Source organism: Salvelinus fontinalis, chromosome 1 (assembly GCF_029448725.1).
Source record: "Salvelinus fontinalis isolate EN_2023a chromosome 1, ASM2944872v1, whole genome shotgun sequence".
Lineage (NCBI taxonomy): Eukaryota > Metazoa > Chordata > Actinopteri > Salmoniformes > Salmonidae > Salvelinus > Salvelinus fontinalis.
The window spans coordinates 7550864-7577517 of NC_074665.1; the positions used below are offsets into that span (position 1 = coordinate 7550864).

The window sequence follows — 26654 nt, forward strand, 5'->3', positions numbered from 1 at the left end:
GTGAAGAGGAGAGGTGAAGAGAGGGTGAAGAGGAGAGGTAAAGAGAGGGAAGAGGAGAGGTAAAGAGAGGGTGAAGAGGAGAGGTAAAGAGAGGGTGAAGAGGAGAGGTAAAGAGAGGGTGAAGAGGAGAGGTGAAGGAGGGTGAAGAGGAGAGGTAAAGAGAGGGTGAAGAGGAGAGGTGAAGGAGGGTGAAGAGGAGAGGGTGAAGAGGAGAGGTAAAGAGAGGGTGAAGAGGAGAGGTAAAGAGAGGGTGAAGAGGGGAGGTAAAGAGAGGGTGAAGAGGAGAGGTGAAGAGGAGAGGTAAAGAGAGGGTGAAGAGGAGAGGTAAAGAGAGGGTGTAGAGGAGAGGTAGAGAGGGTGAAGAGGAGAGGTAGAGAGGGTGAAGAGGAGAGGTAAAGAGAGGGTGAAGAGGAGAGGTAAAGAGAGGGTGAAGAGGGGAGGTAAAGAGAGGGTGAAGAGGAGAGGTAAAGTGAGGGTGAAGAGGAGAGGTAAAGAGAGGGTGAAGAGGAGAGGTAGAGAGGGTGAAGAGGAGAGGTAGAGAGGGTGAAGAGGAGAGGTAAAGAGAGGGTGAAGAGGAGAGGTAAAGAGAGGGTGAAGAGGGGAGGTAAAGAGAGGGTGAAGAGGAGAGGTGAAGAGGAGAGGTAAAGAGAGGGTGAAGAGGAGAGGTAAAGAGAGGGTGAAGAGGAGAGGTAAAGCGAGAGTGAAGAGGGGAGGTAAAGAGAAGGTGAAGAGGAGAGGTGAAGAGAGGGTGAAGTGGAGAGGTAAAGAGAGAGTGAAGAGGGGAGGTAAAGAGAGGGTGAAGAGGAGAGGTAGAGAGAGGGGAGGATGGAGCAGAGGAGAAAGAGGGAAGAGAACATGAGGTTATTGCAGGACAGGTATCAAGTCTCAACAAACAAAGTCAAATGCTCCTTATCCCCCATGACAGGTCTTTACAATGACCACTAGAGCAGATGAATATAATGGAGGAGCCTTATCAAGAGATTCAATTAATTTATTCAGGTAATCTAATTAAAACCTGGTCGCCTGTCAGCTCCCTGAGGGTCCGATTGGAGGTGTAGTGACACACACACACTAGCTGAGAAGGGTTATTTAATGGGTTGCTGGTTACGATTGGATGGGCCCAGTGTTTGAATGGTTAATGAAGGGTAAGATGTGCACCGTTGACAAGGAACACAAGTCACTCACAATAGATCTGTGCCTCTCCCTAATAACCACAAACCACCCTGACATAACCTCCTGCCAAGTCAACCATGTGCCAACATCATGGCCAGGGTAAAGTTAACCCTGTCATTTTACACAGAAATCCTTCCTTAAGATCAGCTGGCTATAGTAACAACCACTGTCCATTGAGTCTTACAGTAGGTTGTTACGCTAGCCAGCAATTACAGGCTAACAGAACATTCTTACCCACAGGGGAACAGACAGACACGCACCTTCTGCCAGACAGCAGGCACATATACGTATGCCTAAACAAACACCAGGCACACACAGTACACACTTCCTCATATAGCTACACATAGAACAAACACATTGCCTCCGATTGTTCATCATTAACAAAAACAATGGTGCCTTCTGACCCTGCAGGGGTTCATAGCAGAACCATTCCACCAGCTTTCATTCCCTCCTCCTGGAGCCAGAGGCAGCCCCGGGCTGGCTTCCTCCACTTGGTGGCCATTGTGTTTGAGGGCATTGTGCTTCGTCCGCCCCCACTGAGCACCCTCCATTCAGGTGGTGCTGAGGGCTAGGTGCTTAGCCACGGGGGCTAGCGCATGTGCTAATTAGTATCATACTCAGGGAGGCCACATTAGCTCAATGCTACCTCCCTCCCCCTCCACTCTAAGGAGAAAGGAGAGAGAGGGGAGGCTTGGTCTTCAACAACAGGGGCTGTATCACCTAGAGAGCAATTTGTGCCAATTATGCCAGCGAGTGAAACGGAGCAATTTAACAGCCAGGGTAGCAACATGGGGTGGTGGCCACGTGCAAGAGGAGGCTAGGGAGTGTGTGTATGTCTGTCTGTATGTGTGTGTGTGTGTGTGTGTATGTCTGTATGTGTGTGTGTGTGAGCAGTGCAGGTATAGTTTCCTGCTGACTAGCTGTCATGTTGTCTGGCAGATCAGTGTCCTATTCAGAAAACCTGATGGGCAGTGCCACTATGATGGCAATGCCACTCTCAGACTTAATTACTAACCCACAGAACAAAGATGGATTCTGTCAAACAACGTAAAGGACAAAATAAAAAAGATTTCCTATGACAATGATTTACTCAACACTGCTCAGTGATAGTAAATATGATTCAACTGAAATTAGCCAGACAAACTCACTCACGTTTGCATGGTCCAGAGTTAAAGACTGTCTGTTTGCAGATATGAAAGCAGAGGGGTTCTATAAAACCTCATCTCCGCTCCAGATTGGCCTGTTTGCCAAGCATGTCTGACTCGGTGTCTGCCTGTGTGTGTGTATGCGCTTGTATTGGTCTCGCCGCTCTCTCTAATGTAAATAGTGTGCCTGACCTCTGAACCCTAAGCACACTCAACGTTGAACAAAACAAACTCACAGCAAACAGTCCCTCTACATTCACCACTAACGCCCTTTACTCTGCTGAATGTCTCGTGTCAGCCTACTAGCCTACCTACCTAGAGACTGACCCTGTTTTATACAGGCTTTATTAGCTGGTTATAAGCTTTATTAGCTGGTTATAAACGTCAGGAAACTGACCATAATAGACCATCCTGATCTGATGGGGGGGTTTAGAGTAACTGTCTAAGCACTGCCCATCTAGAATTACTCTTCAGACTGTAGGTTAATCCCAACCTATTCCAAAAGCTTCTCTAAGATATGACAATAGTGTCTCTTAGATGCTTCCAAAAGGTGATAAGTATACTACTAAATATGTGTGTCACGGGCATAGCACGGTTGGCTCCTCAGGTTGTAGGGTGAGCTCCTCAGGTTGTAGGGTGAGCTCCTCAGGTTGTAGGGTGAGCTCCTCAGGTTGTAGGGTGAGCTCCTCAGGTTGTAGGGTGAGCTCCTCAGGTTGTAGGGTGAGCTCCTCAGGTTGTAGGGTGAGCTCCTCAGGTTGTAGGGTGAGCTCCTCAGGTTGTAGGGTGAGCTCCTCAGGTTGTAGGGTGAGCTCCTCAGGTTGTAGGGTGAGCTCCTCAGGTTGTAGGGTGAGCTCCTCAGGTTTTGACTAAGTTCTCTTAGACATACAGTACACTTGCACGATATATTGTGTAAATAATACTGAGCACCATGAAGAGATTAGGGTGGGGTAGTGTTCAGGGGTTGCCGGGTTACCTCTGCCCGGTGGCGGTGGGTGATGTCACAGCGGTGGAGTGTTCTGGAAGGTAGAAGCCGTGGCACCTGGCCACCTGGCAGATCTCAGGGTCCATTGTCTTGGAGACGTCGTAGTAGTGTCCGAACCTCGACGAGGACGCCAGGGCCGTCTGAGGGTCAACAGTTAGTGTTGAGAGAAAAGCCGTGTATATCCATTTGACACTGCTGTTGATCACATTGCAACTAGGGTAGATAATCCTACTTCGTAAGTGTGAAACGTTCTCACTTTCAACAAGTAGAGTATGATACATTTAAATGAATGACCTGCTCATAGTTCATACAAGTGTTTCAAAATCCTGTTTGATCAAATAAAAACTTGCAGAGAAGTTAAACTACCACAACCACCACGTTAATCATGTCTCCACGTAACCGTCCACTTGTGGCTGTGAAAACAGCCGTGTCTGGGTCTGAGGGAGAGTAGGAGGATGTTTTCTCCTGGGTGAAAGGGAAAGTTCTGTAGCCCTGCTCTCCCCAGTGAAGACAGCCAGGGGCCCCATTGTCAGATGGGCTCTTAAATCTACCACTAATCTGGATTAGGGCCCCCGGTGTGCCCCTCTCCTGACAGGATGGGCGAGTCAGAGGGGGAGGGGTCAGGGGCTCATCTTCTCTTTGTAAGCAAGGGGGAGAACCGCTTAGTGTTCGAGGCCCGTCCCGGCCGCCTCACCTTTGATCTGATGTCTTCATTGGACAGGGCGACTCGGAGAGGGTTGGCAGGAGAGGTGTGTAGGGGGAATGGGGGTAGAGGGGGACTCGGGGAGTGAATTTGGGATGTAAATCCTCTGGCTGGGGCTTATTGGTAGTTTGGTTTGTAAAGTCTGGTTTGGGAGGGTGGGGAAGGGGGAGAGGTGAGGGAAAGACACAGAGATAAAGACGTTTCCGGAGAGAGACAGAGAAAGAGAGATCTCCAGGGATTTGCTGTGTGCTGTTAATCCACATAGCGATGTGGATTATAGCCTGGGCAGGGGAGAGAGGGGAGGACAGGAGGATGGAGGGGGTCACCATTCCTTAGAGTGGAAGAAAGAGTGCATTGCCAGCGCCCCTGGTAAGGGGATAGACAGGGATTTAAGAGGGGACAGAAGGACAGATCTGGGCTATGAGGGTTAAGGCGGGTGGCGTGCCATTAGATGGGCTGCAGGTACCCTGGTTTCCCAGGCTAGGCAGGGTGTGTATGTGTGTGTGGGTGTGTCGCCAGGGCCCACCTAGCAGCAGCTAAGTGTGAGTAATCTCCACCAGCTCTGAATGGACAGGCTAGGCTTTTAGGAGCTGATGGATTTAGTGGTGAAGACAATCGTCACGCCCATAGAACCAAGAGCTAGACCTGTGACCCCATGCCCTGACTGCCTACACACACACACGTTTACCTGTACTTTTGGCAGGTGCTGGTAGCGCCAGGCGATCTTCATGGCGTCCTGACTCTCAGGGTCAGATGACTTTGCCTGGTCCTCCACTGTTTTGGGGCTGGCGATGTCATCCAGGATGGGGGCGGGGAGCTCCTACAGATAATAACATAATTCCATTGTTTATACACTATTGTATTTTATTCAGTCTTCAAGCTGTATTGTGTGGAATTCAGCATGATGGCAAATAATATGAATCAAGACATTCATTTTGTGTTACTATGTGAAACAAGAGTCCTTGTCATGTAGTAGACTAGGAAGCTGGTGTATATGAGGTGTCATGTTGTTTTCTCATTAACAGTGGCATGTCCCTCCAGACAGAGACACAGAGGTTAAATCAATTAGTAGACACTGACTAGACAGGTCTCGGAGCACATCTCTCAGAGAGCTGACTGAGTCTGTTACAAATGGGATGGAACCTGAGAGGAGGGGGACTGTCTAACACACACACCTGAGTAGACAGGTTTAATAAGCCACGGAGAGGGGGGAATGGAGAGAGAGATGGAAATAGATTGCGAAAGAGAATGAGAGATAGAGACAGAGGGAGAGAGAGAATACAACCCATATTTATGTTTATTTATTTCCCCTTTTGTACATAATGACATTTGAAATTCTTTATTATTTTGGAACTTGTGTGAGTGTAATGTTTACTGTTCATTTTTTCATTGTTTATTTCACTTTTGTTGATCCATTTCACTTGCTTAAGCAATGTAAACAATATGTTTCCCATGCAAATAAAGCCCTTAAATTGAATTGAGAGAGAGACAGATAGAGAGCTAGATAGAGACACTGACATGGAAAACATAGGACTGAGCAACCTGCCCTTCAGAGTTCAGACACAGACAGTCCCCTCAGACACCTCCTCTAACACAAACTTCACTGTAATACACACACACACAAGCTTGACCTTGATTCATACACATCTCACACACGTCAGACACATAGCTATGACGTAGGCTCCACCAACGTAGAGCCCAGAAGCACAGTGTAGGGTTACCAACACCACCAATATGACCAGTTCACACCAAAGCTTCTAAATCACATTTCACTGTATTCATCACATGCGCTGAATACAGCTGGTGTAGACTTAACATTGAAATGGCCCGGCCTCCCGGGTGGCGCAGTGGTCTAGGGCACTGCATCGCAGTGCTAGATGCGCCACCAGAGTCTCTGGGTTCGCGCCCAGGCTGGGCTGGGTTCGCGCCCAGGCTCTGTCGCAGCCGGCTGCAACCGGGAGGTCCGTGGGGCGACGCACAATTGGCATAGCGTCGTCCGGGTTAGGGAGGGTTTGGCCGGTAGGGATATCCTTGTCTCAGTATGTAAAAAAAAAAAAAATGTCATAAAATGTATGCACTCTACTGTAAGTCGCTCTGGATAAGAGCGTCTGCTAAATGACTAAAATGTAAAATGTAAAAATGCATGTTTACGAGCCTGTCCCAACAATGCAGAGTTAAACAATAAAAAACATTGAACAGTAACAGGGATCAAATAAAATACACATGAATGGATCTACCGTGCATCAGAAAGTATTCAGACCCCTTCACTTTTTACACTTTTTGTTACGTTACAGCCTTATTCTAAAATTGATTCAATTGTTTATTTTCCTAATCAATCTACACACAATACCCCAAAATGACAAAGCAAAAACAGGTTTGAAACTGAAATATCACATTTACAAACAGTACCAGTTGAAAGTTGACACACCTACTAATTCAATTTTCTACATTGTAGAATAATAGTGGAGACATCTAAACTATGAAATAACACATATGGAATCATGTAGAACCAAAAAGGTGTTAAACAAATCAAAATATATTTTATATTTGAGACTCTTCAAAAGTAGCCACCCTTTGCCTTGATGACAGCTTTGCACACTCTTGGCATTCTCTCAACCAGCTTCATGAGGTAGTCACCTGGAATGCATTTCAATTAACGTGTGCTTTAAGTTAATTTGTGGAATTTCTTTCCTTCTTAATGTGCTTGAGCCAATCAGTTGTGTTGTGACAAGGTAGGTGTGGTATACAGAATATAGACATATTTAGTAAAAGACCAAGTCCATATTATGGCAAGAACAGCTCAAATAAGCAAAGAGAAACGACAGTCCATTACTTTAAGACCCGAAGGTCAGTCAATCCGGAAAATTTCAAGAACTTTGAAAGTTTCTTCAAGTGCAGTCGCAAAACACATCAAGCGCTATGATGAAACTGGCTCTCATGAGGACCGCCATAGGAAAGGAAGACCCAGAGTTACCTCTGCTGCAGAGGATAAGTTCATTAGAGTTACCATGCTTCACAGAGTTCATGTAACAGTCACATCTCACCATCAACTGTTCAGAGGAGACTGTGTGAATCAGGCCTTCATGGCTGAATTGTCTTGTCTAGTGAGTGTGTATATATAGTCTAGTGAGTGTGTATATATAGTCTAGTGAGTGTGTATAGGGTGTGTGTATATATAGTCTAGTGTGCATATAGTCTAGTGAATGTGTATAGGGTATATGTATATATAGTCTAGTGAGTGTGTATAGGGTATATGTACACTGCTCAAAAAAATAAAGGGAACATTTAAACAACACAATGTAACTCCAAGTCAATCACACTTCTATGAAATCAAACTGTCCACTTAGGAAGCAACACTGATTGACAATAAATTTCACATGCTGTTGTGCAAATGGAATAGACAAAAGGTGGAAATTATAGGCAATTAGCAAGACACCCCCAATAAAGGAGTGGTTCTGCAGGTGGTGACCACAGACCAATTCTCAGTTCCTATGCTTCCTGGCTGATGTTTTGGTCACTTTTGAATGCTGGTGGTGCTCTCACTCTAGTGGTAGCATGAGACGAAGTCTACAACCCACACAAGTGGCTCAGGTAGTGCAGCTCATCCAGGATGGCACATCAATGCGAGCTGTGGCAAGAAGGTTTGCTGTGTCTGTCAGCGTAGTGTCCAGAGCATGGAGGCGCTACCAGGAGACAGGTGTGCATGTGCATGTGTCTGCTCAAACGGTCAATCAGTGTTGCTTCCTAAGTGGACAGTTTGATTTCACAGAAGTGTGATTGACTTGGAGTTACATTGTGTTGTTTAAGAGTTCCCTTTATTTTTTTGAGCAGTATATATATATATATAAAATATTATCAGCCGATTAATCGGTATCGTCTTTTTTTGGTCCTCCAATAATCGGTATCGGCGTTGAAAAATCATAAAATCGTTCGACGTCCATTTCAAATCACTTCAGAATTACAGATGTGTGTGCTGTGATAGTCATGTAGGCAGGTTACCTTGGAGCTCTTGGGAACAGGGACAATGGTGGTCAGCTTGAAACACATTGGGATTACAGACTGGGACAAGGAGATATTTAAAATCTCTGAAGACACCTGCCAGCTGGTCTGTGCATGCTTTGAGAACGCGCCCTGGTATTCCGGCCTTGTGATTGTTAACCTGTTTACACGTTTTGCTCACATCTGCCATGGAAAGCGAGATCACACATTCATCCAGAAAAACATGGGTTTTCACGCAAGGCACAGTTTTTTATTCCTCGAAGAGAGCATAAAAAGGCATTTAGCTCGTTTGGGAGTTGTGCGTCGCTGGGACCCTCATGGTGTGGTGTCCCTTTGTAATCCGTTATCGTCTACAAGCCCTGCCACATACGACGAGCATCATAGCTGGTGGAATAGGATTCCACCTCCTCCTTGGCCTTTTGCATGTTTGATGTCTCGGAGGTCGTAGCAGGATTTCTTGTATGCGTCCATGTCCGTGTCCTGTTCATTGTAAGCGGTAGCTCTATCCTTTAGTCCAGCATGGATATTGCCTTAATCCATGGTTTTTGATTGGGATACGTTCTTAGTCACTGTGGGGACGATATCGTCTATTCACTTATTAATGAAGCCCATGACTGTTGTGGTAAACTCCTGAATGTTATCGGATGAATCCCGCAACACATCCCAGTCTGTACTGGCAAAACAGTCTTGTAGCCTCGCATCTGCTTCGTCCGACCACTTCCACATTGAGCACGTCACTGGTACTTCCTGTTTGAGCTTTTGTTTGTAAACAGGAAGCAGGAGAATGGAGACATGGTCAGATTTGCTGAGCGGAGGACGAGGGAGGGCCTTGTATGTGTTTCTGTGGGTAGAATAAAAGTGGTCTAGAGTTGTATCACCCCTAGTGGTGCAGGAGACGTGTTGGTAGAAGTTAAGTCTCACTGCCTCGCCCATCAGGGACGCTGCCTCGGGTGAGCGGTTTCGTGTTTGTTTATGGCCCCATACAGTTTGTTGAGTACCAGAGTGATGTTGTCCTGTGGAAGAATGTAGACAGCCGTGATAATTACAGATGAGAACTCTCTTGGTAGATCAGGGTCTGCAGCTTACTATTAGGTATTCTATATCAGGTGAGCAAAAGATCCAGATTTCCTTCACACTTGAAGCAGCACACCAGTTGTTATTTAGGAAAAAACACACGGCCTCCTTTTTTTCTCCCCGAAGCCACCATCCGATCCTGCCGCTGCATGGAGAATCCACCGAGTACTAGGTGCATAGCGTCATCATCCAGCCACGTTTCAGTAAGACATAACATTGCAACATCTCCCGCGTTTACACCTGCGGCGCTTTGTTAGCCCATGGAACAAAGGAATAGGGTCCGGTAGGATCAGTGGAACAGCTGAGTCGGAGTTGAAGTCGTATTTGAAGTTAAATCGAGGTCAGTAACTGTCGATCTGATATCCAGAAGTACTTGGTGGTCGTATGTGATAATAGTATGAACTTTCTGGACAAAAAGTCAAGATAAACACAATAAAAGTGACTATATAGCAAAGTTGGGTTGGAACTTCTCCATTGGCACCATCTTTCTAGGGACGCAGTTCAATCAATCCCAGAGAAAAGAAACTGCCGGACAGTTCCTGGCTCAGCAATTTTCCTTTTCTGCAATTGATTGAATTGGGGACCAATATGATTTGATTATGCCAGACCAGAGGCCTCCCTCCTCTCTTACTCTCCTCCTCTAAACCCTTTGATATGAAAAGAGGGGGTTAAGTTGTGACCCCTCCCACTATCAATCAGTATGGGAGTTCCCCTCCTCCTGCGGTGCCTAGCGGGAAACAGCTTTAGGAGCTCCGCTCCCCTTCAGAGTGAAACATCTCAACAACCCCCCCCCCAACACACACCACCCTCGAAGTCTGTCCACCCAGTGGGACAGACTGACAGTATGAATGCACGCACGTATGCACACACACACGCACCTGTAGGATGTCGTTGGGGTGGTCCAGGGCAGACGCCACGTAGAGTTCATGTCCACACACCACCCCCTCTGCCAGGAAGTACTTGAGTAGCATACGAGAGTAGCTGTCGTATCGGTCTTCCTCTGAGAGACAACACACATAATGTAACGTTAGGTCCCACTGTCATAGTGTCCTCCTAACTACACAGAGAACAGCGTCATTGACACAGATCACTGCCACTTTAGTCTCAAAAAGGGAAGAAACAAATGACATTATAAACACATCATGTACACAGCATAGAGGTGATGAAGTTTAAATGTCTATATACATTGACAGTAAAAGACGGGATTCGCTGTTCACATAAAGCCACAGTGTTTTCCAACGTAACACCTTACACCTGGCTGAGCCTAATTACAACACAACAGAGGAGGATCTGTCACACTGCCTGTCTGGAATGGATGTAATGACCAGTCACTCTTAGTGAGGGAGGTGGGGAGAATGGACACGACACAGGGACACAGGTGTCATCTCCTGAACCAGAGCTCCCAATCATATGAGACGACAGCCACACCTCTCACAGAAAGGGGTGAGCCACACATCATCTCCTCCACCATCTTGAAGAGGGGATAGGACATCCTGTGTGGAGGATTCACCAGAGTTCTCATGGAGGTATGAGCCCCCTGTCAGCTAAATGACATAGGGATGTGGAATTGAACCATGCATTCAGAGTCAGGAGTGTTTCTTCACGCCAATGAAATGACTGTTGTGTCTTTATTTTGTTGATGTGTGAAGTTAACTCATTTCAATGGTAGCCAATTTCTTGACATCCAGCTCACTTTAATTCACTGTTGTTCTCTCAGGATTATGATGGTGATGATGGCTTTTCTTATGGCCTTGTGTTTGTTGGTGTAATTCATATGAACACTATTCAATTCAGAAGACAATGCTGGTGTAGGTGTGTATAAAAAGGCATCAGGTGACATTTACATCCAAAAAGACGTGCAGTCTAACTGTCAAACACAACACAACAGTGAGACACCAGGCCTAATTCTAGTGGAACTCCGAGAGCTGTGTTTGCAGCTTCAGGACAAAAGAGGCTAACACTTGGAAGAGCTTACATTCTGGTCTTATTTACGTCTGTATTGAAGTCCTGAGTGACAGTGAGGACTACCTCAGACCACACAAAGCACCCACCACCCAACCACAGAACCACAACGTAGACCCACTTCCTACTTCCTTATTCTATGCCCCCACATACCACTACCCAGCATGCCACTGCTGCTTCTTGTCACAGCCCCAAACCACCATTTTGTAAAGCCGTCTCTGGCCTCTACACACAATGGCAGACAGTGGGCACACACACAAAGGACAGTGACACTTAAAGGTGACAGCCATACAGCTGACATCACATCCGACAGCTCGGGAATAACGCAGAGCCATCCAGAAACACCTGGAGAATGTTCTTCCCTCCCCGCCCCCCGACGTTCCAGGCCTGTCTCCTCATTCCTCACCCATGATGGGACAGCTCCCGGAATGGCCCAGAAAATTCCCTGCCTCTTCAATTTGTCGTCGGTGGGGCTCCCTGTCCTCTTATTGATGGCTTTCTAGGTCAGCAGGACCTTTGTGGCTTTCAGCAGGGCCCACAAAGCCTCCCAGATGGGCCCTCTCCAGATGAGGCCCATTGTGCCCTGCCTTTCTATGGGAGCCCTACCAAATAGAACCTGAGGGAGTCATTAGGCTGCTGAGGAGGAGGAGGGGGTTGAGAAAGGGAGAGAGAGAGTGGGGAGTGATGGGGGGGGGGGGGGGGGGCAGGGAGGGATGAGGCAGCAGAGTCACCTCTTGGCGGGTCGTGACCACAGGACCCCAGGACAGATCAGTCACTCTCTGAACAGTCAGAGGGGGAATTCCTTTTTGTCTTAAAAGGTTTTCCTTTTTTGGTGCTCTAATTTTGCTCATTTTGACATGGGATTGTAAAGGGGAGTGAACTCTAGGATTTGGCTTTTAACATGGAGATGGAATGGCCCTGTCTCACGTAGCTGAAGGGGGTAGAAATGGTGGAGATGGTGGAGGAGGGGGGATGGAGATGGTTAGCCACACTTCAGGATTGTTTTGATCACGTGGACTGGGATATGCTCCGGGTAGCTTGCGAAAATAATCTAGACGCATACATGGATACGGTGACTGAGTTCATAAGGAAGTTTATAGGAGATGTAGTACCCACTGTGACTATTAAAACCTACCCTAACCAGAAACCGTGGATAGATGGTAGCATTTGCGCGAAACTGAAAGAGTGAACCACCCCATTTAACCAGAGCAAGGCGCCTGGTTATATGGCAGAATATAAACAGTGTAGTTATTCACTCCGCATGGAAATCAAACAAGCTAAACGTCAGTATAGAGACAAAGTGGAGTCGCAATTCAACGGCTCAGACACGAGACGTATGTGGCAGGGTCTACAGACAATCACGGACTACAAAAGGAAAACCAGCCACATCGCCGAGACCGATGTCTTGCTTCCGGACAGGCTAAACATATTCACTGCACGATTTGAGGATAACACAGTACCACCGACGCGGCCCGCTACCAAGGACTGTGGGATCTCCTCCTCCGTGGCCAACGCAAAACATTTAAACGTGTTAACCCTCGCAAGGCTGCCGGCCCAGACGGCATCCCGAGCTGCGTCCTCAGAGCATGCGCATACCAGCTGGCTGGTGTGTTTACAGGCATATTCAATCTCTCCCTATCCCAGTCTGCTGTCCCCACATGCTTCAAGATGGCCACCATTGTTCCTGAACCCAAGAAGACAAAGATAACTGAACTTAATGAATATCGCCCCGTAGCACTCACCTCTGTCATCATGAAGTGCTTTGAGAGACTAGTCAAGGTCCATGTCACCTCTACCTTACCTGCAACCCTATACCCACTTCCATTGGCTTACCGCCCCAATAGATCCACAGACGATGCAATCACCATCACTCTGCACACTGCTCTATCCCATCTGAACAATAGGAATATCTATGTAAGAATATTGTTTATTGACTATAGCTCAGCATTCAACACTATAGTACCCTCCAAGCTCATCATTAAGTTCGAGGCACTGGGTCTGAACCCCGCCCCGTGCAATTGGGTCCTGAACTTCCTGACAGGCTGCCCCAAGGTGGTGATCCTCAACACTGGGACCCCACAAGGGTGTGTGCTCAGCCCCATCCTGTACTCCCTGTTCACCGACGACTGCGTGTCCAAGCACGCCTCCAACTCAATCATCAAGTTTGCAGATGACACAACAGTAGTAGGCTTGATTACCAACAATGACAAGACGGTCTACAGGGAGGAGGTGAGGGCTCTGGGAGTGTGGTGCCTGGAAAATAACCTCTCACTCAATGCCAACAAAACAAAGGAGATGATCGTGGACTTCAGGAAACAGCAAAGGGTGCACCCCCATATCTACATCGAGGGGACCGCAGTGGAGAAGGTGGAAAGCTTCAAGATCCTTGGCGTACACATCACTGACAAACTGAAATGGACCACCCACACAGACAGTGTGGTGAAGAAGGCGCAACAGAGCCTCTTCAACCTCAGGAGGCTAAAGAAATGTGGCTTGGCACCTAAAACCCTAAAATCTTTACAGATGCACAATTGAAAGCATCCTGTTGGGCTGTATCACCGCCTGATTCGGAAACTGCCCCACCCGCAACTTCAAGGCTCTCCAGAGGGTGGTGTGGTCTGCCCAACACATTACCGAGGGCAAACTACCCACCCTCCAGGACACCTGCTATAATCACTGCCACACACATCGATTGGGGGGGATAAATTGAAGGGCAAAGCAATATAGGTCTAATATCAGTTGATACACACAAATTACAGCTTCAAGGAGATACCAGCCAGGCTACTTCACCTCACCAGCTGGCAAAAATACTGTACAGCCTGTAATACTTGATAATAATAATAACACATACAGCAGAAAACTCTCTTATCCCAATCAACCCACATGGCTTTGAATTGAACACAGCTTCCATGAATACAGCTGAGGTACGGACAGATGAAGTCAGGGTCAGTGACTTGCTCTACGGCAGAGTGGCAGTTTGTCTACCTGGGACTGGAACCAGCTGCTCATTAGTCCATTGTTATTATTTCATACCAAAGCTAATGGAAGCCTGAGATAAGTAATATTATACAGTTGAAGTCGGAAGTTTACATACACTTAGGTTGGAGTTATTAAAACTCGTTTTTTAACCACTCCATAAATTTGTTGTTAACAAACAACATCATTGGCAAGTCGGTTAGGACATCTACTTTGTGCATGACACAAGCAATTTTTCCAACAATTGTTTACAGATTATTTCACTTATAATTCACTGTATCACAAATCCAGTGGGTCAGAAATGTACATACACTAAGTTGGCTGTGCCTTTAAACAGCTTGGCAAATTCCAGAAAATTATGTAATGGCTTTAGAAGCTTCTGATAGAGTAATTGACATAATTTGAGTCAATTGGAGGTGTACCTGTGGATGTATTTCAAGGCCTAACTTCAAACTCAGTGCCTCTTTGCTTGACATCATGGGAAAATCAAAAGAAATCAGCCAAGAACTACGAAAAAAAGAAGCCACTCTCCAAAACAGCCATAAAAGGCCAGACTATGGTTTGCAGCTGCACATGGGGACAAAGATCGTAGTTTTTGGAGAAATGTCCTCTGGTCTGATGAAACAACAATAGATCTGTTTGGCAATAATGACCATTGTTGTGTTTGGAGGGAAAAGGGGGATGCTTACAAGCCGAAGAACACCATCCCAAACATGAAGCATGGGGGTGGCAGTATCGTGTTGTGGGTGTGCTTTGCTGCAGGAGGGACTGGTGCACTTCACAAAATAGATGGCATTATGAGGGAGGAAAATGATGTGGATATATTGAAGCAGCATCTCAAGACATCAGTCAGGAAGTTAAAGCTTGGTCGCAAATGGGTCTTCCAAATGGACAATGACCCCAAGCATACTTCCAAAGTTGTGGCAAAATGGCTTAAGTAAAACAAAGTCAAGGTATTGGAGTGGCCATCACAAAGCCCTGACCTCAACCCTATAGAAAATGTGTGGGCAGAACTGAAAAAGCATGTGCGAGCAAGGAGGCCTTACAAACCTGACTCAGTTACACCAGCTCTGTCAGGAGGAATGGACCAAAATTCACCCAACTTATTGTGGGAAGCTTGTGGAAGGCTACTTGAAATGTTTGACCCAAATTATACAATTTAAAGGCAATGCTACCAAATACTAATTGAGTATATGTAAACTTCTGACCCACTGGAAATGTGATGAAAGAAATAAAAGCTGAAATAAATCATTCTCTCTACTATTATTCTGACATTTCACATTCTTAAAATAAAGTGGTGATCCTATCTGACCTAAGACATTACATTTCTACTTGGATTAAATGTCAGGAATTGTGAAAACCTGAGTTTAAATGTATTTGGCTAAGGTGTATGTAAACTTCCGACTTCAACTGTATACACCTAGGGAGCCCGAGACCAGTAATATTATATACACCTAGGGAGCCCGAGACCAGTAATATTATATACACCTAGGGAGCCCGAGACCAGTAATATTATAAACACACCACCCTAAATTGCTCTAAAATGTATTTTTATTTTCTCTATCACACAAAATAAAAAAAGGTGGGTAAAATGCATTTACCCTCCATTACACTACTGTTTGTCATGCCAAACATGATGGGGGAGTTGGCTAAGAACAAACACATCTGACTGCCAGGCTAGGTTATACACACCTCAACCAATGAGGGCCAGATCATTCGCTTTCTGGGTGATCGGAAGGAACACAACTTATCTACCGGTTATCAACAACTTATCTACAAGGCTGTATTGTTTTAAGGGACTTGGATAGCAGGTGTCAGGCAAAACAGCTTTCTGCTTGTTGGTCAAAAACAAGCAGTGCCCTCTGCTGAACCCACTAAAGCAAGTGAGAAGCACAGATGAAAGGTCATCTAAGTGATAAGGACAATCTAATGCTATAGCATTGCCTTACACCAGTCTTGGGTACTTTCAGGTGGAGATAGTGACTGCAATAATCCCTGGGTTCTCATTGGAAACATTGACGACGGCGTGGCCAATGTGTATAACAGTTCTGACGCTCTGCCTACACATTAATAGTCTTAGCTTGGAACTTTACTAGGTTTTGGAAACTTTTGGAACTTTACTTTCATATCATCGAAAAATATTAAATTACTATACACCTTTTTAACACGATTAAAAAGTTCATGTTACGGCTTGTTTACGGAAGAGAGAGGCGAACACCAGTTCTAATGAGCTATTTAGCTTCTCCAATCACCAGTGTGTAACGGAAGAGGGACACCCATAGAGTGCCTTATAGAACCGTACCGCAATTGAGAATCGATTCCCGTTTAGATAGAGTATTTGTCTGATTTGGCTGCCAGTTTATGTCTGAACATAAGGTTCTTGGATATTAAAAGGAGTAGGTTACCTAGGCTAGTACATCTTGGACAAGGTACAGTAGTACCTCTACTCAGAAATTGTCTAAATGTACAATGGAAAATGTAGAATTAGACTTACCTATGAGGAGAAGGGTTCCAACTGCTAAACCACCACCTTTTCAAGAATAAAAAAATATTACAAATAGTTCGATTTTTGTTCATGACAACACCATATAATTTACAGATAACCAAGTGTAGCATAGGTCTGACATGCAGGGTGATACCTAACGAAAGCAGGAGAAAAAAGACCATGATTTGGGGGGATTTTCACAACATTTCATCCATAGAATGGCTCTTTGGAGGAAGGATTGTTGAAATATATTTGACAAAACATAGATAATTCATATTAGCATTTTCACATTTTGTCCTTAGATAGGCCTGTTTTAAGACTGTTTCATATAAAGGTGTTAAAAAGCAAAAATTACTGCTTGCTCTGAAACACGACTCGTATTTTCATTTAAAAACGTGGTGCTGGGAACCCACTGGGAGTGCAGGCTTTTGATCCAGCTCTAACTAACCAAGCTCATTTTTGAATAAGTGTTGGACTGGAACAAAAATCTGCAAACTAGTTACGAGTGCCCAGTACCATGACCGACGAATACTCCAGAGACAGCTGACAACCTTTACTATGGCGTGAAGGTGTGTCGGTTGTTTCAAATGGGGCACACGAATTATTGTTGACGTTACATGAATGTTATAGTAAATAACGTGAAGCTAGCCGGCTACCTTCATGCGACTCTGTGGTTGAAGACATGCAGTCGAATAGTGACAGCGATAACATTCCTTTAAAACTAACCAATTTAAAACAATTATTATTGTTATAGTTTAATCAATCAGAAATAGCAAAACAACTCGCGTTAGTTAGCTGTCAACACACTCGTGGCAGACTGACCAATCACGTAGTCGAGAGATGTGACACCAGTCGAAACAATAAGTTGCCCATTTTGAATCGAAGGTCTTGTGCCAGGTATTGAAACTAGTTTGCTTCGTGATTTCTTCTGAAAACTGGTGGTATTGCACGGTAAACGGTCCGCGGTAGGTTTACCCACGCTCATGTTGGGGGCCGCCATGCTTTTTTTCCCCCCCGTGGTGACGAATGTTGATGTTTTGAATTACATCAACCCAATCAGAGCTGGGATTGCTCAGTTGCTACCAATCACAGAAGCGGGTGTTAGGTAGCGTGTCTGTGAGAGGGCAGCTTCCGTAGCTGTCGACGATGGATAGCGGTGAGTTGATTGTCCAAGAAGACAAATACATGTTTTGAATGTCTATTAGCATTTAGTGAACGTATTTTGTCTGAATAGAAAGCTGCGATTCTGTGAAATAAAGACTTAAGTCTGATTTACAACAAACTGCTGGTTAGGAAACTCGAACATGCAGATGGGGTTCTGTTTGTGAGCTGCCTTTGTTTTGCCCTAATCTTTAGATTAGGGTTTATTTGAAATAAAAGATCCCAGCCTGCCAGCCCATTTGCATTCTAGGGAATACGGTAATCGGTCTACAATGTGGGTAGACACTTAGCTTTAAAATGACACACTTGTAGACTAGAAAGTAGTAGGCTATGCCCTTCAAACGTAGGCTTTTATAGATCGATAATATTTGATTTGCATAAATATTGCATATAGCCCAGGGCTCTCCAACCCTGTTTCGGGAGAACTACGTCCTTTAGGTTTTCGCTCCAACCCTAATTTAGCGCAACTGATTCTAATAATTGGCAGCTTAATAAACCAGGTTAGTTGCAACTGGGGTTGAAACAAAAACCTACAGGATGGTAGCTCTCCAGGAACAGGGTTGGAGTCCTGATCTAGCCTAACAAAGATTTAGATCTATGTTTTATCATATGTGTTATGAAATCAGCCGCAATCATGTTGTTCTAATCATCAGAAAGAATCCCCTTTGTCATCTTTAATCAATCTTTCATCTTGGCTATATTTGAAATAAAACCAAAAGTCCCCCCTTTCAGACCTCATGCCAACTAGTATTTTGTGATACATAAGCTAGTACAGTTTTTTCTTTTTCAACCTTTGCAAGGTTTCCCTCACTGATGCCTGGACAGCCATTTGGTCAATAACCTAAAATTACATGAAGTTAAATACATGCATGTGTAACATCACAACCTTCCTTATACCCCCAAATTATTAATCTTAAAGTGATTATTTGAACTATTGGACATTATGTTTATCATGTTCACAACCACTTTACTACTTATAGATACTGTAGTAGGCAGCAAGCAGAGGGCCACATCAGCCAGCAAATGAGATTAGTTTCTGGTCATGTGACCTTAATTAGTGGGGTGCAACATCTACACATATAAATGCAGTCTAATGTGTAGAACTGACACAATTTCCTATTCTACATGACATAAAAAATCATGCCTGTGACAAGACACTAATTTGCTGAGCAGGGGTGGGTGGAAGGGGTTAAATCTAGCATGAAGGGGGCGGGGTTGGGAGGAGGGGCTATATGTATCCAGTCGGCCACAGTTTGAACTGAAGTTTTGGGGATTGTAACATTAGTCTTCAAATTAGCCTTTGTCTCTCAGTCTGCTTTCCTAATTAGACTCAGTGTTGTCAAAACAAGGGGCTGTTGGACAGTCTGATGGAGACTAGTCTCTGTTAACCTCTGTCTCTCTCATACTGTGACTTCAGTCATCTCAGGTCAGGGTCTGACCCCTTGCAGAGGGAACGCAGACTGAGTCTCAGCTAACTTTCCCTGTCACACAGACCCAATACTATAAAACAGAGGTACACTAGCTCCTGGTAGAATTTGTACTTAGACACCGATCTGGGATCAGCTGACCTTCCCAAATCGTAACCATACCCATTAGGAGGGAAAACGTAAAACTGTAGACCAGTGTCTATGGGAAACGTCATCCTACTCCAGAGAGCTCTATGAGCACTGCAAGAGAAGAGGCATGCCTCTCATAGGGAGCTGTATGTGTGGTGAGTTAAGTTGAGAGAGACTTACAGCTCAGTAAGGATGCTGATATGCTCTAGACTAGAAGTGATGGCCCAACTGCTCACTTTACAAAATGCTCTTAGCAGAGGCAGTCCTGTTGTTGTGACAGCGCTTTGAGGTAAACATGGGCTGACAGGAGACCCGGGGAATATAGCCAGGCCTTCTACTGACAACACAGGGCATTGTGCAAGACCCACAAGAGGTAGGCTGGATCTAAGAGACATCTAAAAATGAAAATAAAATAATTGACTGTTTAATGCATAATAATTGTAAGGGTATTACCAGGGGTTAGGATATAGTGTCAAGTTTCATCACTATTGAATTGTAGGAGAGGACAATGTCAGTGGGAAAATCAACCCTTATTATTATTATATTTATTTTTACCCCCTTTTTATCTTGTCTCATCGCTGCAACTCCCCAACGAGCTCGGGAGGCGAAGGTCGAGTCATGCGTCCTCCGAAACATGACCTGCCGAACTGAGCTTCTTAACACCCGCCCGCCAGCTGCACCAATGTGTTGGAAGAAACACAGTTCAACAGACGACCGAGGTCAGCCTGCAGGCGCCCGGCCCGCCATAAGGAGTCGCTAGAGCGCGATGAGCCAAGTAAAGCTCCCCTCCCCTCCGTCCAAACCCTTCCCCAACCCGGACGACACTGGGCCAATTGTGTGCTGCCCTATGGGAATCCTGATCACCGCCGGTTGTGATACAGCCCGAAATCGAACCCGTGTCTGTAGTGACGCTTCTAGCACTGTGATGCATTGCCTTAGACCGCTGCTCCACTCGGGAGGCCTAAATCAACCCATTTTTGAAGTGAATAATTCCACCACGTCTAAATTCCCAATTTAACCCCGGGGCCTACTGTATTTGGCCTTACAGGTCAATGTGTGGCAGTAGTATCAACATGACCGCCAGTATTTCTAAAATAACATCTCTTTCCCTCCATTTTGAATGTCATCCGTCCCTGTGTATTATTTAAATTATATCAGTTTTATCCATCAGTGTATCTGATTGTGCCATATAATGTAGGCAGTCATAACATGTCAGCCTCTTCCGCTGTATATTGTTCTGGTTTCTCCAGTCTTATTCCGCTATAGCGCTAGCTGTGTGTCACTGGGAGAGGGAATAGAATGGCTGTGACTAGAGGGGAAGTCAGATCTCCATCAATGTACTCCATGTTTGTTTGAGTAGCGTTGAAAGGAAAGTAATGGTCTTAGGGTACATGGACAATTAGTGGGGCTGGGGTTTTTCTTCAGGACGTTGTAGTTTTTTACTTTTTTCCAATAGCAATTTTTTCAAAATGTCTATATTTTTGGCTTTCTTTGAATTTCCAACAGCTGCCGAGTGAAACATTTATAATGACTAGTTCTATATTAGTGAATGTTTAGGCTATATTGAAAATCATACGTCTATAAATACAGTACATGTCCAGCTCACAATATGGTCTGATATACATAGACCTATTCTTTTCACATGATGGGGGGGACGTCAGCTGGTGGCGAGGGGGGGTGGCGGGTGCTCTGTTGAGGTGTCTGAGTCATTGGCATGAACACCGACCTAATTGTGAAAGCAATACAAGACCCTGATAAGATCAGTCCACTCTCTCAACACCGGCCCAGCACTGCACACACCAGCCAGCGGCCAATACAATAACGATTAGTCACTAGTATTCTATTCCGTGTCATTGTATGGGGACATGGGCCCAGCAGCCCCAGACACGTCCGTTTCAATTCAAAGCAGTCGTATTCATATCACTAGACTGTTATTTGCTCTGGGCTGACCCATTGATTGCTGGCTCTAAGCCTCCGACTCCTCAAATAGGCACCCTGCTCAGCTGTTTGGCGGCTGGGTTGCTGCTAGCAACAATGAAAAGAGCAATGTGGAGATCAGTCTGTTGAATCATCTCTGTGTTCAGGAACAGGGGAGAGGGGGGCTAGATGGCTACATTGTAAGGCTGTGACTTGTGATTTGTTTTGCATCTGTCACTCTCGGTCCCAGACAGGTGTCTGTTTCTAAATCAGTAGGATTAGCTCTGATTGGGCTGATAGTTGCACACAGATCCCTGGTCAGTCCCCCTTTAAAACTCACATTAAGATCAAATCGAGCTTTAGCACCCACCCTTCCGCTGCCTTCTGCTGCCCAGAGAGGGGACATCAGAGGTGGGCTTCATTCCCTCCCCATCTGGGGTCCACAGGGAGAAGCACCATCTCTGACATGGGGTCTGTAAGCCTCTTAGCCCTCCAGTGGCCCAGCCCTCTTTCAGCCCATGTTTTCCTAATGTAGGCTTGTAAAGAGAGCAAGGGCCCTGTAGACTGTTTCAATTGGGACTCCCTTTGTGCTCCTAATAGACTGGTCATGTTTGATAATGACTACCTTCTTAGAGTGAAACATTTTTCTATGATTTTATTAGATCCCCATTAGAGACAGCTAGTCTTCCTGGGGTCTGACACATAGGCCTAACGAAAAATACATTATAGACAAAAATACTTTACAATTGACATACATTTAAAACATAGACATGACAGACTTTTATATAAAAACCCTTTTGGAGACCAGGGGCAGTGATTTCAAGAGGAACCTACTGCAGTCCCGTGTGGATCAGTTCGTTGAGCATGGCCCTTGCAACGACAGGGTTGTGGGTTTGATTCCCACGGGGGACCAGTAGGAAAATGTATTATGTACTCACTACTGTAAGTCGCTCTGCAAAAGAACGTCTGCTAAATGACAAAATATGTAAATAGAGCTTCAGCCAGCTGGTTCTGATATCCCTATTCTGTCTGTTAGAAGCCTCCTTCTTACTGACTGGTAATGACGATATAGGCCTTGGCCTATTTAGGCCTAGTTTTGGTTGTATGATTGTTTTTAGTGTCACACTGTGCTCCATGTTGACTCTTGAATCCAGTCATACAGTTGACAAATGTAATTAAGTTGAATGTAAATTCAGCTGCTTGTGATTCCTGAACTATTGTCTGAATGTTGTCCCCCAGTCAGTGATCATAGAGGTAAAAGACACCCAACAGGGCTTTTCTATTGACTGGTGGATTTGGGATCCCCTGCAGTTGCGTGCCTGCTGTCGCTGGGAGCCTGTGACTGTAGGAGGCCGGCGGGTGACTGTAGGAGGCCGGCGGGTGACTGTAGGAGGCCGGCGGCTCTGTGAGCCTGTGACTGTAGGAGGCCAGCGGGTGACTGTAGGAGGCCAGCGGGTGACTGTAGGAGGCCGGTGGCTCTGTGAGCCTGTGACTGTAGGAGGCCAGCGGGTGACTGTAGGAGGCCGGCGGCTCTGTGAGCCTGTGACTGTAGGAGGCCAGCGGGTGACTGTAGGAGGCCAGCGGGTGACTGTAGGAGGCCAGCGGGTGACTGTAGGAGGCCGGCGGGTGACTGTAGGAGGCCGGCGGGTGACTGTAGGAGGCCAGCGGGTGACTGTAGGAGGCCAGCGGGTGACTGTAGGAGGCCGGTGGCTCTGTGAGCCTGTGACTGTAGGAGGCCAGCGGGTGACTGTAGGAAGCCGGCGGCTCTGTGAGCCTGTGACTGTAGGAGGCCAGCGGGTGACTGTAGGAGGCCGGCGGGTGACTGTAGGAGGCCAGCGGGTGACTGTAGGAGGCCAGCGGGTGACTGTAGGAGGCCGGTGGCTCTGTGAGCCTGTGACTGTAGGAGGCCAGCGGGTGACTGTAGGAGGCCGGCGGCTCTGTGAGCCTGTGACTGTAGGAGGCCAGCGGGTGACTGTAGGAGGCCAGCGGGTGACTGTAGGAGGCCAGCGGGTGACTGTAGGAGGCCAGCGGGTGACTGTAGGAGGCCAGCGGGTGACTGTAGGAGGCCAGCGGGTGACTGTAGGAGGCCGGCGGGTGACTGTAGGAGGCCGGCGGCTCTGTGAGCCTGTGACTGTAGGAGGCCAGCGGGTGACTGTAGGAGGCCAGCGGGTGACTGTAGGAGGCCGGTGGCTCTGTGAGCCTGTGACTGTAGGAGGCCGGCGGGTGACTGTAGGAGGCCGGCGGGTGACTGTAGGAGGCCGGCGGCTCTGTGAGCCTGTGACTGTAGGAGGCCAGCGGGTGACTGTAGGAGGCCAGCGGGTGACTGTAGGAGGCCGGTGGCTCTGTGAGCCTGTGACTGTAGGAGGCCAGCGGGTGACTGTAGGAGGCCGGCGGCTCTGTGAGCCTGTGACTGTAGGAGGCCAGCGGGTGACTGTAGGAGGCCAGCGGGTGACTGTAGGAGGCCAGCGGGTGACTGTAGGAGGCCGGCGGGTGACTGTAGGAGGCCAGCGGGTGACTGTAGGAGGCCAGCGGGTGACTGTAGGAGGCCGGTGGCTCTGTGAGCCTGTGACTGTAGGAGGCCAGCGGGTGACTGTAGGAGGCCGGCGGCTCTGTGAGCCTGTGACTGTAGGAGGCCAGCGGGTGACTGTAGGAGGCCGGCGGGTGACTGTAGGAGGCCAGCGGGTGACTGTAGGAGGCCAGCGGGTGACTGTAGGAGGCCGGTGGCTCTGTGAGCCTGTGACTGTAGGAGGCCAGCGGGTGACTGTAGGAGGCCGGCGGCTCTGTGAGCCTGTGACTGTAGGAGGCCAGCGGGTGACTGTAGGAGGCCAGCGGGTGACTGTAGGAGGCCAGCGGGTGACTGTAGGAGGCCAGCGGGTGACTGTAGGAGGCCGGCGGGTGACTGTAGGAGGCCGGCGGGTGACTGTAGGAGGCCGGCGGCTCTGTGAGCCTGTGACTGTAGGAGGCCAGCGGGTGACTGTAGGAGGCCAGCGGGTGACTGTAGGAGGCCGGTGGCTCTGTGAGCCTGTGACTGTAGGAGGCCAGCGGGTGACTGTAGGAGGCCGGCGGCTCTGTGAGCCTGTGACTGTAGGAGGCCAGCGGGTGACTGTAGGAGGCCAGCGGGTGACTGTAGGAGGCCAGCGGGTGACTGTAGGAGGCCAGCGGGTGACTGTAGGAGGCCGGCGGCTCTGGGAGCCATGTGACTGTAGGAGTCCGGCGGCTCTGGGAGCCATGTGACTGTAGGAGTCCTGCGGCTCTGGGAGCCATGTGACTGTAGGAGGCCGGCGGCTCTGGGAGCCATGTGACTGTAGGAGGCCGGCGGCTCTGGGAGCCATGTGACTGTAGGAGGCCGGCGGCTCTGGGAGCCATGTGACTGTAGCAGTCCTGCTGACACAGATGGTTCCACTCAGATGCCGCTACCACTCTTTGTTTTTCCAGGAACATGTTTGGTGTGTAATCCTGGATTAACAGACGGAGACTTAGTGTTTAATTTCCAGCTGAATGTCAACAGCTACCCCAAAGACACAGGCAGGGTATTATGGAGGAGATCGCCTAGTGGGGTTTGTTCTAGACCCACAGCCAGGGGGATCGGGGGTAGAGATCCTATCAGACGTCTCTGGTGGTGTGTCCCAACTCATTCTCAATCCCAATTTGAGTTCCTTGTGTAATGTAACACACACACCCCATGGGTGACAGAGGCTGCCAGATAAAACCAGGTGGCTGCATGTGGCCTCTCTCTTGATATCAGTCACTGGCCGTGTGATCTTATTATGTTAAGACCCTAATCCCTACCTATGATGAATGCACACCGGAATGGAGGGATGAAATGGAGAGATAATGAAGGATATAGGGGGTTGTCCACTGGTTTGGGGGATACTGTAGGGATAAGGCTGTGTGATGTTGAGTGGTTGTGATAGTCCTAAATGTTCTCTGATCCTTGATACTCCATGATAGGTGTTCAGAGGGCCCTCTGTAAAGGCCCTTGATTTAGTCTGTTGTGGTGGGATTCAGTTCTACTCTAATGTCCCTAGTAGGACTGGATTGACCTGTAGGATTCAGTTCTACTCTAGGTTCCTGGTAGGACTGGACTGACCTGTAGGATTCAGTTCTACTCTAGGTTCCTGGTAGGACTGGACTGACCTGTAGGATTCAGTTCTACTCTAGGTTCCTGGTAGGACTGGACTGACCTGTAGGATTCAGTTCTACTCTAGGTTCCTGGTAGGACTGGACTGACCTGTAGGATTCAGTTCTACTCTAGGTTCCTGGTAGGACTGGACTGACCTGTAGGATTCAGTTCTACTCTAGGTTCCTGGTAGGACTGGACTGACCTGTAGGATTCAGTTCTACTCTAGGTTCCTGGTAGGACTGGACTGACCTGTAGGATTCAGTTCTACTCTAGGTTCCTGGTAGGACTGGACTGACCTGTGGGACAAGGGGGCTGCTATGATCAGAGAAGTGCACACAAACTGGGTTCACTGCTGTTTGTCAGGCTTTTTCTCTTTCCTCCAATAAGAGCGTATCTTCACAGTGACACACATCGAGAGACAGTCACATACATTCACCACAGATTATTCCAGGGCTCCTAGTGTAGAGGTAAAGACATGGCAGGGTGGAGAGATGTAGCATGACCAGGATGTAGGGATAGAGGCAGGGGTATATGAGCAGGATGTAGAGATAGGGGCAGGGGTATATGCAGCAGGATGTAGGGATAGAGACAGGGGTATATGCAGCAGGGTGTTGGGATACAGGCAGGGGTATATGCAGCAGGATGTAGGGATAGAGGCAGGGGTATATGCAGCAGGATGTAGGGATAGAGACAGGGGTATATGCAGCAGAATGTAGGGATAGAGACAGGGGTATATGCAGCAGAATGTAGGGATAGAGACAGGGGTATATGCAGCAGAATGTAGGGATAGAGACAGGGGTATATGCAGCAGGGTGTAGGGATAGAGGCAGGGGTATATGCAGCAGGGTGTAGGGATAGAGGCAGGGGTATATGCAGCAGGGTGTAGGGATAGAGGCAGGGGTATATGAGCAGGGGTATATGCAGCAGAATGTAGGGATAGAGACAGGGGTATATGCAGCAGGATGTAGGGATAGAGGCAGGGGTATATGAGCAGGGGTATATGCAGCAGGATGTAGGGATAGAGGCAGGGGTATATGCAGCAGGGTGTAGGGATAGAGGCAGGGGTATATGCAGCAGGATGTAGGGATAGAGGCAGGGGTATATGCAGCAGGATGTAGGGATAGAGACAGGGGTATATGCAGCAGGATGTAGGGATAGAGACAGGGGTATATGCAGCAGGATGTAGGGATAGAGGCAGGGGTATATGCAGCAGGATGTAGGGATAGAGGCAGGGGTATATGCAGCAGGATGTAGGGATAGAGGCAGGGGTATATGCAGCAGGATGTAGGGATAGAGACAGGGGTATATGCAGCAGAATGTAGGGATAGAGACAGGGGTATATGCAGCAGGATGTAGGGATAGAGGCAGGGGTATATGCAGCAGGATGTAGGGATAGAG

At 47.3% G+C, this 26654-nt stretch overlaps 2 protein-coding genes across 3 annotated transcripts in view; one reads left to right on the forward strand and one right to left on the reverse strand.

The window, feature by feature from the left end:
* Positions 1 to 17521, reverse strand: part of elp4 (elongator acetyltransferase complex subunit 4) — a 143659-nt gene extending 126138 nt beyond the window's left edge. The window contains exons 1-5 of one of the 2 annotated variants that reach the window (XM_055863753.1): positions 17322 to 17521; positions 16509 to 16544; positions 9955 to 10076; positions 4692 to 4823; positions 3292 to 3440 (exon numbers count right to left, since the gene is read on the reverse strand). In XM_055863753.1, the coding sequence (XP_055719728.1) occupies positions 3292 to 3440; positions 4692 to 4823; positions 9955 to 10076; positions 16509 to 16544; positions 17322 to 17499 (617 nt within the window). In that variant the 5' untranslated portion in view covers positions 17500 to 17521. The other variant, XM_055863839.1, reaches the window with a different exon arrangement.
* A 31-nt stretch (positions 17522 to 17552) lies between these two features.
* The window catches only part of immp1l (inner mitochondrial membrane peptidase subunit 1), a 27406-nt gene continuing 18304 nt past the window's right edge, over positions 17553 to 26654 (forward strand). The window contains exon 1 of the mRNA XM_055863968.1: positions 17553 to 17655. Within this exon, the coding sequence (XP_055719943.1) occupies positions 17646 to 17655 (10 nt within the window). The 5' untranslated portion in view covers positions 17553 to 17645. The remainder of the gene's footprint in view (positions 17656 to 26654) is intronic.